Source organism: Anabrus simplex, chromosome 1, assembly GCF_040414725.1.
Source record: "Anabrus simplex isolate iqAnaSimp1 chromosome 1, ASM4041472v1, whole genome shotgun sequence".
Taxonomy (NCBI): Eukaryota; Metazoa; Arthropoda; class Insecta; order Orthoptera; family Tettigoniidae; genus Anabrus; species Anabrus simplex.
The window spans coordinates 1644656992-1644674690 of NC_090265.1; the positions used below are offsets into that span (position 1 = coordinate 1644656992).

At 37.4% G+C, this 17699-nt stretch overlaps 1 protein-coding gene across 2 annotated transcripts in view; it reads left to right on the plus strand.

The window, feature by feature from the left end:
- The window catches only part of LOC136858652 (heterogeneous nuclear ribonucleoprotein 27C), a 251789-nt gene that overhangs the window by 127891 nt on the left and 106199 nt on the right, over positions 1 to 17699 (plus strand). The window contains exon 9 of one of the 2 annotated variants that reach the window (XM_067138366.2): positions 9694 to 9816. The exons of the other annotated variant lie outside the window; for it this stretch is intronic. Within the exon in view, the coding sequence (XP_066994467.1) occupies positions 9694 to 9816 (123 nt within the window). The remainder of the gene's footprint in view (positions 1 to 9693; positions 9817 to 17699) is intronic. 2 annotated transcript variants of the gene reach the window in all.

Below are 17699 nucleotides of genomic sequence, written 5' to 3' on the forward strand. Positions count from 1 at the left end.
AGATGGACCCCATTTCATTATTGGCTCTGAAAGTAGGTTTGATTAGAAGGATTTTTTCCTGTCCCGTGTTGACCTTGTTAGTGGTGGACTTGAGCATGACTGAACGCTTTCCTCTGTGTGAGGCTTACATACACCTTTTTAATGCAAAATCCATTTCGATTCTTTCACTTTAGCCATGAGCTCCACCTTGACCTAATATAAATTCTAGTATCAAATTTAGAAAATTATTATTCTAAAAAAAAAATAATAATCTCATGACCGCAGTGTACAAACTGAAAACAAATCAGTGTCAAATATGTGTAGTAATGATTACAGATTTTAGTGGGAGATCAAAACTGGTACTTCTGTAAAAATGAAAGGAATAAAATTCTGCATACATTTTCTGAAATGTAAGAATATGTCCTATCATTCTAGCTCTTCTGGTCAAATTTAGCCAAATCGTTCTCCCCTCACTAATTCAATTCAGTGTATGTTCATTTGTGATTCGATCTATCAATCTGATTTTTGGCATTCTTCTGTACCACCACATTTCAAAGGCTTGATTGGTGTTAGTAGAAAGGTCATATTATTGTTTACTAGCGTGGTAAAGATAAAAGATTTATGTGTATTAGATTCAGCGATAAATGAAATTTTGTAAAATGATGGGTCACTTTAAAACTTGGCCATTTTTTATAAAGTACACCTTTCATACTGGAGGTGCTGGATTATCACAGTCGTGTACACTTTGTGATTCGAACTTAAACAAGACTCCAAATTCCAGTGAGTATCGAGTAAGAGTATCGATAAATACGGAAAATCAGCAGTTTAAATCAAATAATATTGGATTAAAAATTCCACCTGTTCAATACATAAGTGTTTTTTATTTAAATTTAAGATATCGTTCTTAAGATATTACATACAGGGACATGTTTCACCCATGTTGAGGACATCATCAGCCTAAAAATCTCAAACCTAAAAGAAAGATAGATCAGGATCCTGATTGTTTTTATACTTAAGTAAGAGGTACAATTTGTATAGATTTTTGCGAATGTCTTGTTTTTTAAAATGTGGTAACAAGTGGTTGGTTAGAAGTTTAAAAATAATACATAAAATTGCTGCGCTGAATTAAAATTTGGTAAAATATGGTGCCTTATTCTGGAGACGGCATACGTAGCTTATAATAGCTTAAGAAATTAGGAATAAAATACACTTGAGTGGTAGTAAGTTGTTCAAGTGCTTAGGAGCGAAGACAGGTTAGCAATTTTATCTACCAGCTAACCCGTGGAGTATAACGCAAGTTAAAACTGTGTTGTTATTCCGTGTAAAATGCTGCTATCTGGCTTGTAAACAACGAAATAACAACGAAGGCCGGTAACGATGCATCGTTGCCATGTCGGTTTTCGCAGGAACCGCACGTACCAATAGATCGTTACCTTGAAAGCATAAGGGTTATGTAACAATACCCATCTACTTCCTTTAGAACTTCATTTCCTAATCTAATATTTTCTGCATCACTTGACTTCGTTTGACTGCACTCCATTACTTTTGTTTTGGACTTACTTTATCTTAGTACTCCTTACCCAAAACTCTGTCCATACCATTCAGTAATTTCTCCAGATCGTCTGCAGTCCCAGACAAAATATCAGTGAATATCAGGGTTTTGATCTCTCCTTGGATTGTGGTTCCCTTCCCAAATTTCTGTTTAAATTCCTTTACTGCTTTTTCTATATAAACAAAGTGCAATCTTGCCTCACTCTTTTCTGGATTGCTGCTTCTTTTTCAAAGTCGTCGATTCTTATCACTGCAGACTGATTTTATACAGATTGTAGATAATTCTTCGTTCTCAGCATCTGCGCCTGATCACCTTCAGAATCTCTAATAGCTTGGTCCAATGAGCATTATCTAATGCCTTTTTAAGATCTATGAATGGCATGCATGTGGACTTGCTCTTTGTAATTCGATCTTCTAAGATCAAGGCATAGTCAGGATTGTTCCTACATTTCTTCCGAAGCCAAATTGATCCTCTCCCAACTCGGTTTCAACTTTTCTTTCCATTCTTCTGAAAAAAGAGTTAACATTTTGCAGGCATGAGATACTAAGCTAATGGTGCAGTAGATTTTTACACTTGTTAGCACCGGCTTTCTGATATCAGCCGTATTCTTTTAACGCTTGATATGTTCATACTTCAATTGTTATATATTTGACATTGGTCTTGCAATTTTGAACTCTTGTTACTGGAGAGGGTCAAATGTTCCCCTAGGATGAATGTACTTTCACACTTGAGGCAGTCAAGGTTCTAATGGTGTATAAGAAGATCCATTTTGGTTTTAGAGGCTCTCACATTCAAGATTGACCATGTTATAGTCTTCAAAACTGTTATTTCTCAGTATACTTAACAAAACATTCTGTGCATCATCTCTATTTTAGATGTTCGTGTACAATATTTTAAGAGATCATTTTTCAACATTTTTATTCTACATTTTATAAGATTAGATAGGTTCCACAACCAATAACTTCAAAATTGAGTTAGGCTGATGATGCCCATCAAAAGGGTGAAACATACGTTTAGTCTTTTTATTATTATGTAAATTTTAAGCACATAAAATGGTGGAATGTGTCGAATAGGTGGCTCAATAAATATTATTGTAATATTTGTCATGTACGTCATTTTCAATGCGGAACAAAATAATTACTTGTAACAGTTCTTTGTTTTCGTGAGGATGGCTTCAAGGAAGCGTGTGTGAGGGGAAAAGCTAAGTAGCAATGAAATTCAAAGTTTGCCTGATTGTTAGTTTCTGATGTCAGCGGTGAGGGGGGAAGTTCCTTGTGACATGCGTTATCACATGATTTATTGAATAGTAAAAGTGATAGGCCTAATTGAGTGAAAGCGATGTTAGCGAAGAGGGTGAACAGATACATTCAAGTGAAAATGTAAGTATGGAAATCATTCTCAGACAGTACAGTACATTGCAGATGAAACCAATAGGTATGCCAGTACTGATACAGATGTTGATTCCCATACGGAATCTGAAATATATGTCCTGAATGAGTAAATTTATAATACGAATATAATGGTCCGTTATTGGACATTATAAATTTTCCAGCTAACTCATTTTTGGTTGCCAGCGTTTCGCCCTTGTGTGCTAGGGTGGGCTCATCAGTTGGTACCTAGCACACCTACCAAGACGCTGGCTAGTGCATACCGCGGAGGCCACTGCGCAGGCTAACTGGAGCCACCGGTAGTGCCAGTGCACTAAGAGACTTTGTCTCATCACCAGAAATTGATGCCTGCTTGGCCATTAGATGATATAGATGTTGATTCCCATGCGGAATCTGAAATATTTGTCCTGAATGAGTAAATTTATAATACGAATATAAATGGTCCGTTATTGGACATTATAAATTTTCCAGCTAACTCATTCTTGGTTGCCAGCGTTTCGCCCTCGTGTGCTAGGGTGGGTTAGCTGGAAAATTTATAATGTCCAATAACGGACCATTTATATTGGTATTATGCCAGTACTGATCTCTGTTAAAAATTAAATAATTGAAAAGGAGGTTCAACCTATTCAATGCTTAAAAGAAGGAAATGCAGTAATCACATTCCTATTTAAATGGGACCGGTTTCGACCTTAGTCCAGGTCATCATCAGCCGTAAAAAGATGTACAATGTTTATGAATAGTGGAGGTCAGTTTCACACTTTGATAGGCAGAAAGACACGACACCACATTCTGTATGCACAAAGTCACAACACTATCAACTAACATACGAAGTTCAAAAATAACTAGAAGTCGCAGACGAATAGATTTGTAGTAGAAAGCCGCCAGCTCCTGGTGATCAGCGCGGCACATTCAAGGTCATGCGCTGCGGTCGAACGCCAAAGTAGAGTGGAGAATATTTTGAAGGTCTAGAATTTGTCACGGTTGCGGGATGTTAAGTACGTATATAAAAATATACGACGCAAATCAGAATAATTGAGTGAGTACTTGTACTCCTGCTAAGTTCTTGAATAGATTGAACCTCCTTTTCAATTATTTAATTTTTAACATCAATAATTTCAATACAGAACAATGAAGTTTTTATCTTTAAAAGTACTGATCTCTAATACATCATCGAACTTGTGTGAAATACTTGTGGTATAATGCTGTTTTCGTTTAATGGGATTAGTATAGAAGCCTACAATTCACAGTTACTGGTGTAAAGACGGAAGTGTTGGCACGCTGCATTTTAGACTGTTGTGCCTCCTACTAGGTTTGAGCTGAGTAAATATTTACGTTCTGAAAATTTTTATACGACCCTCTTCACGTTTCAAGCCTACTTATTGTTCATTCAGTGTACTGGGATGAATTGTGTTATATCTTTGAACAATATAAAATGGGTTCTGTGATATTTGCAGTAGACCGTCCACAGTACTGTTTTAACTGAAAGCATGCAACACCAAGGCGGCATACTTGACAGATGGCAGATTCTTAACAATGTCTATGTACATGCCGCCCGGTGTGTGTGGGGTAAAACATTGAGCTGAACAGAAAACTTCTGTTTACTGTATGTGATAATATTTCAAAGGACAGTGTAACAACTGGAATAGGAAGTCCTACGAGGAAAAGAATCCACAAGTTCTGTTATTGCCTATGCGTTGGCTCAGCATACACCAGTAACTTAAATTTCTGATTTAAAACAGAAACTAAACTTCAGTCTACCAGTCATTCATTGAACGAATAATTTAGTGACTGGGCGTAGCTCTATGTGAAGACCAAGAAAACACTTAACACGTTGATGTCCCTATGAGAGGAGCAAAGGGAGGGAGAGAGTGAACGAGAGATGAGAATCAGCTATCGCTTGTGTTGTCATAGTTCAACCCAGTTCTACACCTTCAAGAACACACCAAAATAAACTACACTGTCAAAAACTTCCAGTAAATCACTACTGATCTGCATTTAGGGCAGTCGCCCAGGTGGCAGATTCCCTATCCGTTATTTTCCTAGCTTTTTCTTAAATGATCGCAAGGAAATGGGAAAATTATTGAACATTACCCTTGCTAAGTTATTCCAATCCCTAACTCCTCTTCCTGTATACGAATATTTGCCCCAATTTGTCGCCTTGAATTCCAACTTTATCTTCATATTGTGATCTTTCCTACTTTTAAAGACACCACTCAAACTTATTTGTCTACTAATGTCATTCCACACCATTTCTCCGCTGACAGCTCAGAACATACCACTCACTCGAGCAGCTCATCTCCTTTCTCCCAAGTCTTCCCAGCCCAAACTTAGTTTGATATATACAGCATTTTTGTGAGAAATATTCAAAAACCTATTTATCTGTTGTATAAAAATGGAATATCTGCAATCGATCAAAAAATTAGTTTCCTTATTCTACTTTATTATCTGCATCAAATGGTACTGGAGGCAAAAGGCTCATTGATAGTGCCACTGAGGCACTGCGTGTGTCATGGCTTCAGAGACAGAAAATATTTAAATAATTCAGGTAAAAATTTAAAATGCATACGGACACAAACTCCATTAAGCAAAGGAAAAGTATTACAGTACTACGATAATGGTGACCTATATCCGAGTGGCCACGAACGTGTTAACTCAGTTATTTCTTTCATTTTGTTGAGAGCCAGGTTTTCGAAGCATTGACATACCCCACAGTTTAGGTGTTTGTACACTCATAAATAAACTGCGTTATAAATAAAATTCAGGAAACTCAATCGTCGAAAATTACCAGTGTATTGCCCCAGTGCAGCCTGGGCTCATCAGTTGGATACTGCACCTTGCCAAGACCCTGGTCTTCGTCAGACTGCATTATAAATTACTGTACAGGCATATAGTACTTCATTTTTTAAATGGCCTACCTGTACATGAAAGTGAAAAATCACAATGTTCATTGTTAATAATTTTTTATTCCTCAAAATACGGTCACAGTATGCTGATACTCCTAAAGGGTCCTCCTGATTCTCTAGCATCACTCTTCACTTTCATATTGTCGAAGGCAAGGATGAGAGTGAGAATGGTCAGCGAAAGTAATAAATTTGTTCTAGTCCATACCAGGAAACACTGCTCTGATAGCACCATATCTCACCAGCAGAGGCATCTAACATTACTAAAAATATATATATTAATAAAAAATTATCAATATCTTCAAGAAATCATCACGTACAACTTAAACAAGAAAGAAACATGGATAAATAGAACTGTAAAAAAGCAAAAGTTCTAATCTGGTCAACATATAATAAGAAATCCCTGTCAATAGGCATTAAGATACAACACCATAAAACAGTAATTCTTCCGGAAGCTACTTACGGTTGTGAAACCCAGTTTCAAATTAAAAACTGAAGAAGTGATCTCAAAACTGGAAGAAGAATGAGCAGAACTTGCATAAAGAAAAGTTACCAGGTTGTTGAAGGAGTGTGGAGAATCCTTCCTCATGAAACTGTATATTGAGAGATTCATCCAATCACCAGCACAAGGAAGAGAAAAATCTTGTATTTCACATCTTCCGACTGCCAGGAAATCGGCTTTTACAGCAACTAGTGATGAGAAATCTTGGAAAGAAGACAGGACTATGGATCCATAAAATTCAGCAAGATCCCAAAGCAGTAGGACTCAGGTTAGCAGATGCAGAGAATAAAAATAAAATTAACACCTTTCTTAAAAGACTCTCAGGTTTTCTGCAGAAATAGCACATAAAAGGGCTATAGTGATTCCAAGTGAATTGAGAAAATTACGATTCGAACAAATGAAGTATTGTGCAGATCACAAGAACCAAACTATACAACCTTCAAAGAGAAAGTGAATGTGGAAAAACTCAGAATAGGAAGCATCACATCCTGTTTTCCAGAATGCCATATTTTGTGTTGATATAAAGAAAACTGTTCCCTATGGATAGTACAACAAGAATTTTAATGGTCGTAAGCAGGAATATAAAAATTATTACGGCAATATATCAACATGTATTCAGTAGGATTGAGACCGGGACTTGTGAGAATCGTGTTAAATGGGAAAATGTAACAGACAACATGCTAATTAGATTACAGGGTATAGTGTGTCTCAACAATGAACAGTCTGTTTTACCAGCAATAGCGGCAGGTTGAGAGCCCTTATAATGCAATGACTACCTACTTTTAGTGTTGGCTACTGAATGCATGATTCGAAGCAGTGTATCGATTCATTCAAGTGTCCGAGTGAATCGATTCATCGGAACGGCGGGCTCACGGCACACGATTCAGCTTACTCCCAGCGGACAGTGCTGAGTGGCGCACTCACTGGACGTTGACCGGGAGCCGAGCTTCCGCTGCAGCGACACAGTGAATCATGGCACGTCGAAAGAATCGTGAACGAGCACGGCTCCTTATCGGCTCACTGGACACGCGGAGAGCTGAGCTTGCGCTGCAGCGAGACAGTGAATAATGGCACATCGAAAGAATCGTGAACGAGCGCGGCTCAGTGAGACACATGATACGCACGGCTCCTTATCGGCTCACTGCAGCAAGACATACAGTGAGCCATGCTACACTGAAAGAATCGTGTGCTATAATGGACTCTCGAGCTCAGCTCATTTGAAAATAATACCCATTTGCATTCACTGTCCTCTACTTACAGGGAGGATTAAATAATAGATGGATTTATTTGCAGTGTTAAAAAGGTAGTCACAACATAATTCTGAAGTAGCTAGTAAGTAGGTAGGCTATTAGGTTATACTATTTATTAGTTTAATGAATCTTAGTATTATAACTTGACATTTGACAAACTCGACTCTAGCCTGCCCTATGACTATGAGTCATGCTCATGACCACTCAAAAGTACCTGTTTTATATTGGGAAGAACGGCTCAGTATTTTCTCAGTTCATATGTCACATCGTTGCACAAGACTTCAATCATATGTGGACAGACGCAATAACAGTACGTTGAATCAGAAAGCCAGCGGGCTACTGTACATCTCGGGTAGCCTATACAAAATATGATGATTTAAAAAAATCCTCAGCTGATAGAAAAATACATATTTTCAAAAATGACCGAACGAATTGTCGTGCAGTTAATATCGCATGGCTATGCGCTTGCATTCGGGGGTGGTGGGTTCGAATTCCACCGTCGGCAGCCGTTAAGATGGTTTTCTCTAGTTTCCCAATTTTCACACCAGGAAATGCTGGGACTGTACCTTAATTCAGGCCATGGCTGCTACCTTCCTAATCCTAACCTTTCCCACCCTGCGTCGCCGGAAACCTTCGATGTATTAGAGTAACTAGCATTTTTTCTAAGAAAGGAGTTCAAAGTATGAAGACCAGATGGGAGCTGCGAGCTCTGAATGCTGTTGCTGATGTCTTACCAGCACATACACAGATGCAGTAGGAGCGGTGACCGATGAGCCGTGAATCGTATCACTGTATCGATTCAGTAACGTGAACGGAATCAAATGAATCGATTCAGTAAAATGAATCAAATGTCCCATCACTACCTACTTTAACTGTCAACTAAATATATTACACTACTATTTGTAGTTCAAATTTCAGTTGCGTTTCAGTTTGCCATGCCTCATTCTTTGTATTCGCAAACCTTATATTTGCTCTCAAAGCCCCTTGCTGTGCAGCTTCGTTCATAGAGCAGTTCACATCACAACTCTCCACGCTTACTGTAATGAAAACTCCTCGCGGATGTGTTCAGTCACAAGCGCCCCGCGCTCGTAGTTGACTCAACTGACGGCACTCTTAGCGTCTTTTGCTTTTTATATAGGACAGCGGGAGATCTCCCAGTTTCAACCTGCAGATCATTCTGGGTGTGTCTTTTTTAGTCAGCTCATTCTAAGGAGCTTCCTCATAGCGGACCTAAGTTTGCTGTGGCTATTGTTTTGTTTGCTTCTGCTCTGTCCATGTCGCCGGTCTGCCAATGTAACCAAAGCCTTTCTGTGCCCTCTTTTCCTTAACTTTTACAGTGCTTTGCACTAAGTTTATAGAAAAACCGTAGTTTGATTCAAACTTATGACTAATCTGGTTTTAAGAGCACAGCGACGTTTGGAACATTGTATTATACCTGTTTTTTTGAAGGAAACATCTTTCACCTTCAGGTATCGAGGTATTTTTGCATTCTGATGGCTTTCCTTAGCTAGCCTCTCGCTCAATTGCCCACTGGAAAGTAGGTGGAACGGCTGCAAGAAGGTACAGTTTATTAACGTCGTCCTCTATATTTAGCGATGATAGCAAAACAATGCTCTCCTCTTCCTTCCCATCACTTTCTCATAGAGTTAAGGGATGGCGAGATTTGTATAGAATGTTATTTTAGAATCTGTACATATAGCCGACTATTTAGTTGCATTGATTTTACGTTTTTTCTCCAAAGATATTTGATTGACTGGGTGCAGTGAAATTCCCATTGCGTTCTGGTCAAGGAACAGTTTCCTTCAATTATCGGATCGGCTCTTGGATGGCTCCATAAACATCCATTACTACTGCTTCCATCAAAGATCTTTCTTTACTATAGGTTATCGTCTAATGGGGATTTCACTGTATTTGTCTCTGTTGGTAGCTATTTTCTCCGTATATTGCTACATTTCTTGCGTAGTGGATGAATGCTTGATTGTATGTTGCTGATGCAGTAGTCGAGGCTTTTAAACAGGCAGTCTTTTTTCGCAGCCATGAGGTCGTTAGTGGCACGTAGGACTTGCTTGCCTGAGAAATTAAGCTCTTCAAAGTTTGTATAGCAAGAATTTTTTGATTACAGGCCCTCCTCAGGCTGGTCCACAATCAGGGTATGGGGGTAACTGGAATTGGAATATGCCTCAGAATGGTCCTCCAGCACAAGGAGGACCTCCCGGACCATCTCAAGGCCCCCCTGGTCCACAGGGTGAGTAGGATTGGAAAGTGTAGTGAACCATTGCATGCCACTGTAGTGTGTCCTGAGGATGGCACATTTGTTGTATTGAAATGTTCAATTTGAAGTCAGATACATATAAATACAGCAGAGCATGTATGTTCCTCCCAGAGAGGTGAGAAGAATAATGCAGTGGCCCCTCACCACTGCTAGTGTGTGGAGAAAGTGTGCCCTCTTCAGAGGGTGCGGAAGGCCTTTAGGCTACGCCCACTCAGAACCAGAGTTTGCTACATAATGAGGGAGACTGGGGTCAAAACTGTTTTCTACTTTATGCAATTACAAGGCATCTCATAACATACTACACAATAAACAAAATAACATACAACTATACATTTTATCAAACTAAGCCTCTTGTAGCCCACAAATGGACAAGAATCAGTGTTGCAGTCACAGTCCAAATGTATTACCGTCTATGTAACTGCGCAAGTTTTGGTGAAATATTGTCTAGTTTTTCTTCCATGGATCCTTTCATTTTGCTCTCTGAATAAATGTCTTAAGTCGATTGTTAAGACAGTTGACATTAGCCTAACTAGATAGGACATGGATGGTCTTCTACAGACTGTTCAACGCAATGTTCAGTCAACTTAGCGAGATTCATGTAAAATGTCCTTTAGCACTTATTATTTTGAGCATATTCCCTTTCACTCTGTTAGCAGAATTTTGTATATTCATTATACTTTCATCAGCTCGCCTGCAGACACTGTCTTTCAATGGGAAAATCAAACCACCTCTATTCTTAACCCTAATTGACAGTTACACTCAAATTTGTAGCCTCTCTCAAACAACTAATGCATTACTCCGGTGATTTCTGCCCAATCTGAAGCACAAGTAAACCAGCAATTATATTTCACTACCTCAGATGAAAACTCAAAAGATATCATTTCCGGAAAGTTCGAGGTAATGATGACTATTAATTGTCATTTTCATTTGCTAAATTCAATGCTGTCAAAGTGTGGTTGAAATAGGGATGTCCTTCTTGAAAACTGAAATGCACTAAAGCATAAGGTGGTTGTTGTATGGATGGGGCGGGGGTTGTGTGTGTGTTAAAAAAAAAATCAATATGATTTTGGCTCACTTCATTAATCTCGGGTTACTAACATGGTCACTGCAGTGAATGAGAAACACTTTTATTTCTGCTGCGTTGCTAGAGTTCATCGGCTGTCTGCAGGATACTCCCGAGACTTCAAATTACTGAACAATCTGTTAAATAATTCAAACCCTTCTATATTCGTTTGTAGACAGAATTGCTGGGCATCTGCATTGGATCCACTGAGCAGCTTTACATTAATCTTCTGCACTTTGTAATTGATGTGAACACCCTGCAGTTTATTAGCTGAAGGCAGCCCTTCATTCTTTTGTAGCTATTACAGAAGTACGATGTGGTTCCAGGTTATAATTTGTCCGTCTTTTCATAGATAATTTTCTTGTCATCCAAGGTGTTTTGGATTTGTTACATCAGGAGGCATGGATCTGAGGAAAAACTAATTGCAGAGCTTTGTCACAGAATGATTAAAAGATGACTATAGACCATCATGCTTGATATTGTAGCCTCACTGATTAACCATGCTTATATTACTCGCTAACCTAAATTCCCAGGCATCGAGTATCTAAAGAACAGTTATTCTCCACTAATTTCATCTGTGAGGAAGTAAACAACGTCAATGCATATTTATGGCAATAGCCATAATAGCATAACCCCCTCTTGCCACGTGGTTACCTATCACATTCTGGTACAGGCTCAAAATCGACGCACCCTGTTGTTTTTGTCCACTCCACTCAATACACTCGCTAAGCTAATTGCCATCTCATCAACAATCAGAGAACATTGAGGAAAATCCTCATTAGCTTCTCCTTTCATAGCAGAAAGTGCTTCTGTGCAGAATGCTACAGATGTGCATCAATTAGCAAAAGTTCTGGGGTGGGGTAAGCAAGTATTTAGCATGCCCTTATGTAAGAATGTGCCTTAGGGGAGTAGAAGTCTAATGTCAATGCAAATGACTATTTCAGGTGAAACCTTTGCCCTTACTGCACTTTCACAAATGATTCCTTATAAATGCCTGAAATATCAGCAAGCTGAATAATGCAATCTTTTGTAATTATATTTTTTGTTTCCAGGTTGTAAAATAAAATTTTCTCATTGTTCTCCTTTTTCATCTTAGCATTTGTTCTTTGTAAATTTTTGTTGATCATTCTCGTGTCACATTATGCTCTCATCAGCTTCTCCTTGTTTTTATTTCTGTGCATGTTCAAAATTTTTGCACTTCTTCTTGTCGAGGGATTGAATACCTGGAATACACAAAGGAGAATAATATTAGTTAAAACGTTTAACTTAGTACCAAAGTATGATAGTATATTGTGTTCAAAGCTCTTCCTGTAATAAAGTAGGAAATGTTCTCTCGCCTTTTGCATCCGAACAGTATTAATGCCACTGGAAACGCCCTCCAATTTTATATTACTTGGCTCAAGTGTTAACATACATAGACAGCCTTAGATTGATGTTCCTTTTCTGCAGACCGTTATTTGGAATGTCATCCAAGTGGAACAATAAAGCATATCAGCTACAATCGTTATCCTTGAGTGATAATTACCTTAGAAGCTGATGGTTATAAGTAGCTAGGATAGACAGGAAATTTGTTTCGGACAGCATTATCTCTCTCTCAGCCCGGTTTAAAGTGCTCCGTACAAATACCACTATTAACACGAGGTATTCAGTTCTTCCTCTCGTCTGCCTTTGTCCATTGGGTCAGAAGGTCTGGATTCTTAGGGTACCTACACCAATCCATAGTTTGAAACAACTACGTCGTGTCCATGGAAAAATAAACATGCGTCTGTTTCATATGTACTAGTCTACGAGAAGAAAACTTGCTGATTAAAAGCAATGCCGGTTTTTCTGTTCCTGTCACTCGTATTGTTGCACCCATACACACAACAAAGACCCACGATGAAAGACTTATACATTAGGTAACTTGTCACAGTTAACTCGCTGGGTGAATCCAAACGACTGGCAGCCAGCATGCATCACACCCCAGCGAGCAGTGGTGCTGTATAGTATGGTTGTTTGCTTGAAGCCGAGGTCCTGTTTGACCTTGCTAAGGGCTACTCTATTATTCTTCTCAGCTCCTTGGTTCCTCCAATAGCCCGTAATTTTTTTTGTAGGGTATTCTGACACACTAGTGCACTGCAGAAATCTGTAAGGGAAGTTTTGAATATTTTCATCATAGCTGGTGTAGTTGTGATGGAGTATTAAAACTATCCTAGCCTTGGAGGGTACTACTCTGAAGAATGCCTATAACCTAGACATATCTCTGCCTGCTATTCATCTGCTGGATAACTCTCATCCTAGTGTTTAAAAGTACAGTAGAAGTCTGTTACAGCGAGAATTCACAATGGCAGAAAGTTACTTGCTATAGCGGATTGTCGTTATATCCGATTTTTGTATCAAAGTAAGAAAACCTCCCATACACATGAAACGGCGATCAGTTTGTTCAAAACTTGCGTTTCCGCGGGTGATATCCACACGACGACTTACTTGTTTGTTATTTTTTCGAAATCCGATACTATGTGAAAGTGTATGTTCTTACCTGACAACCCTTCTAATTTACCCGGAAACTTTCCGTTTTTTTACTCTTCCTATTTTCCAATTCATTTTTGAGTTTTCTTATTTTTGACCAATATAACGTTCAGTACGGTTAATATTCTTCCCCTAGGATAAAGGATAAATTCTTATGTGCTTGTGTAATTTACCCAACCTCATTTTCAAGTGTGTTTATTTGATGCTTATTTCGTGAGGTATCGTCTGTCATCTTCGTGTATCGCGTTTTCTGCTCGCTACAGCAGCATGTGTGCTTTATGGCTGGGGATTAGGGATGGCAATCGTTCTACAAGCAAGAGAGGCTGGCGTGCGCTAGCGACTCAGTTAAGCGGGACGAAAGAATGAGTTTCTTACTGTGTGGTTTGCGCACTGTTAACATCGTTTCTGTGCGTAATTTCATTAGAGTTTTAGGCACGTGTTTTTTCTAGCGGTCCTGGCTTTTCCCCGTGTAAAGGTCGTATGTTAATAATGTATAAGACATACCGAATTGTTTTGTATGTGGTAGTTTCATGTATTTCAGTGCTTTTTTTGTTCATTCTTCCTTCATAATTTTAGTGACTTGAAAGTATTTCAGGGAGTTGGGTCATTGACAGTTTCTGGTATTTTCTCTTCACGTTATGGCCAAGAAAACATAACAAACTTCATCCCCAAGTGTTCAGAGATACCTACAAAATTGAATTTCTATTAATTTTACTAATAAAGGAAACTATTATGCGTTTTGTTGCTTGTGTCATTGTGATATACAGTGGAACCTTGATATCTCGAGTCGCCTCGAGAGAAAAATTCTATTTCGAGTTATCGAAATTTCGGTATATAGATAATACCATTTCTGATCACGTATAGCATTTCAATGAATCATTTGTATCTACGGGCATTTACTGAATAAATTATAAACATTTGAAAAATATTCAAAGAAACTTGATTTTATGGCGCCCCTTTCGTTATAACACTATACAGTAGTAACTTCTTAGAATACAGGCTACAGTACATACAGTAGTGAACAACGCTAAAAAGAGAAAGATGTTCTACCTATTCAATACAATAATATTTTTGCACAAATTAATGTAGCAACATATTTAATATGTTATAGGACCGGTTTCGACATGTGTCCATGTCATCAGCCTACACAAAAATGGCAAGAAGTCAACACAATTGTAACACTTATGACACGTTTCTTGAATTAAAACCAGAAGTTCATGTAAAGGTTCTTGAGCACTCTTGCTGTAGATCTTGAGGTTAAGAAAATGATGCACTATAATTCACAATTGTTATTCAAGGAAGAAAATTTGTTGCTAGATAACAAATGATATGATTTTGTTTTAGTACTTCAAAAGGTGGATAGTGGAATATATAAAAACTCTTAGAATATGAGACTATTAGTACTGATATGGATTTTATGAGATGTTAGGAAAAGAACATAAATTAAAAATAAGAAATAGAAAAGTGAAAATGTTAAGGTAAGTAATATTATGAGGCTCACTTTAATTTAGCCTTGTCATGAAGTACAAGAGGAAGTAAGAACCAAAAATTGAATATAGGTAGAGGATAGGAGGTGGTAAGGGAGTAAGGGGAGTAGTTACAGGTCGGTCAGGGGGTTGTTGTGGTAAGGGCAAGTAGTGCCTACTTGTCAACTTGAAGCTCTTGAAAACTAAGATAAGGAAGTCAGAAAGAATGTTCGGTTTTTCAGGCAAATTTTTACGGTTTTGATTTGGATTAAAATATTGATCAAGGTGTATTAAACAATTTTCAGTGATATCAAGAAGAGGTCCTTTGTATAGGGTACTGATGATTTCAATGTCTTGGTCTAACGTTGTGAAATGATTTACGTCTTGCATCGCGTTAACATGTTGTGAATATCCAATTTTGAAACTTCGTCCGGTTTGCCTTTTGTGAGAAGAATCACAGGTGTTGCATGTAAAACAGTATATGCCAGATTTTGAAAATATATTAGTTCTGTTTATAGATTTGGAGTCATAAGTTACATCCATGTTTCTATTGTTAGTTCGAAAGGAAATTTTGGAATTATGTTTTTTTGAAGATAATGGCAATGCAGTAGACGTTTTCATTGAAAGTGAAGGTAGAATAAGCTGCTGGTTTAGGATTGTCATTTGATAACATTGTATTTGTTCGGTGTTTAAATTTATTGATCATTCGTTCAATAAAAATTCTGCTGTAACCATTAAATTTAGCGATGGAACGTATGATATTAAGTTCTTTATTTAAATTTTCTTTAGATAAAGATATTTTGAAAGCGTGGTTAACCATACTGTTGTAAGTGGCACATTTTTAAATTTAGTTACAGAATCTGAAATAGCCATCAGTAAAATGCCCATAGATTTACAAGACGAAGTAATACTCGATGTAAAGAAAAAAAATAAGATTCACGCCACGATCACAAATGTAAAACCTGCTAAAAAGACACTTTCCCTGAAAGAGAACTCATTTTCAAGCTGAAAAAGAAAATTGAAAATAATAATCTCATTACAAAAGCTAATATGGGTAACACAACTGTTGTTTTGGATAAAATTGAATATATTGAGAAAACCAAAAACTTTTGAGCAAGACTGGCTTAAAATTGGTAATCAATAACAATTTTTTCACATTTGACAATATAATATACCAACAAGATGGCTCGGCAATGGGATCACCAGCATCGGGGATCTTGGCAGAGATATACTTAGATTTTCTGGAACACAATTTTGATAATGATAATTTCAAGAATATACTTTTTTGGACAAGATATGTGGATGATACATTGGTAATTCTAGATGATAGGATTATTAATGCATCCTCTACTCTTAATAATCTCAACAAGATTGATCCTCGTACTAAATTTACACTTGAAACTGAATCCAACAGTTCAGTCAATTTTCTAGATATAACAATTAGCAGATTACCTTATTCTTTGTCTTACATGATTTATAGGAATACCACACAAACAGCTACCACCATAAGACAAGATTCCTCACACCCACAATCACATAAATGTGCCACTTACACCAGTATGGTTAACGGTGCTTTCAAACTACTTTTATCTAAATAAAATTTAAATAAAGAACTTAATATCACACGTTCCATCGTTAAATTTAATGGTTACAGCAATTTTTTATTGAACGAATAATCAATAAATTTAAACACCAAACAAATACAACACTATCAAATGACAATCCTAAACCAGCATCTTACTCTACCTTCACTTTCAATGAAAACGTCTACTGCATTGCCAATATCTTCAAAAAAACATAATTCCAAAATTTCCTTTCGAACTAACAATAGAAACATGGATGTAATTTATAACTCCAAATCTATAAACAGAACTAATATTTTTTCAAAATCTGGCGTAAACCGTTTTATATGCAACACGTGTTTCTTCTTACATTGGACAAACTGGATGAAGCTTCGAAATTAGATATTCAGAACATGTTAATGCTATAAAAACAATAAATTCTCAGCAATAGGGCATCACATACAAGACTTAAAACATCATTTCACTACATTAGAGCAAGACAGTGTAATTATCAGTACCCTAAACAAAGGCCCTCTTCTTGATATCACTGAAAATTGTTTAATTTGCCTGAAAAACCGAACATTCTTTTTGACTTCCTTATCTTAGTTTTCGAAAGCTTCAAGTTGACAAGTAAGCGTTCAATCTTCCACATAATACACAACACCTTGTCGCGCTACTTGCCCTTACCACAACACCCCCCTGACCCACCTTTAACTACTCCCCCTTACTCCCTTACCACCTCCTATCCCCTACGTATATTCATTTTTTGGTTCTTACTTCTTCTTGTGCTTCATGACAAGGCTAAATTTAAGTCATTACTTACCTTACCATTTTCACTTTTCTGTTTCCTATTTTTAATTTATTTTCCTTTCCTTAGATCTCATAAAATCTATATCAGTACTAATAGTCTCATATTCTAAGAGGTTTTTTATATACCACTATCCACCTTTTGAAGTACTAAAACAAAATCATACCATTTGTTACCTAGCAACAAATTTTATTCCTTGAATAACAACAATTGGATGCCGTTGTGCATCATTAGACCAAGCGCCAAAAGTTGGTTGTGAGATAATCGCGTTTAAATTTGGTTCTATGTGTAAATTCGAGCGAACATAATTTTGCTAAATATGGTATTACTGGTGTTGTAGGATAATAGATTGTACCTTATCACCAAATTTCAACATTTTTGTACTCGCACTACATAGATTTTCTTCAAGAAATGGCGCTTAGTCTACTGATGCAATTCAAGGTTTTTCT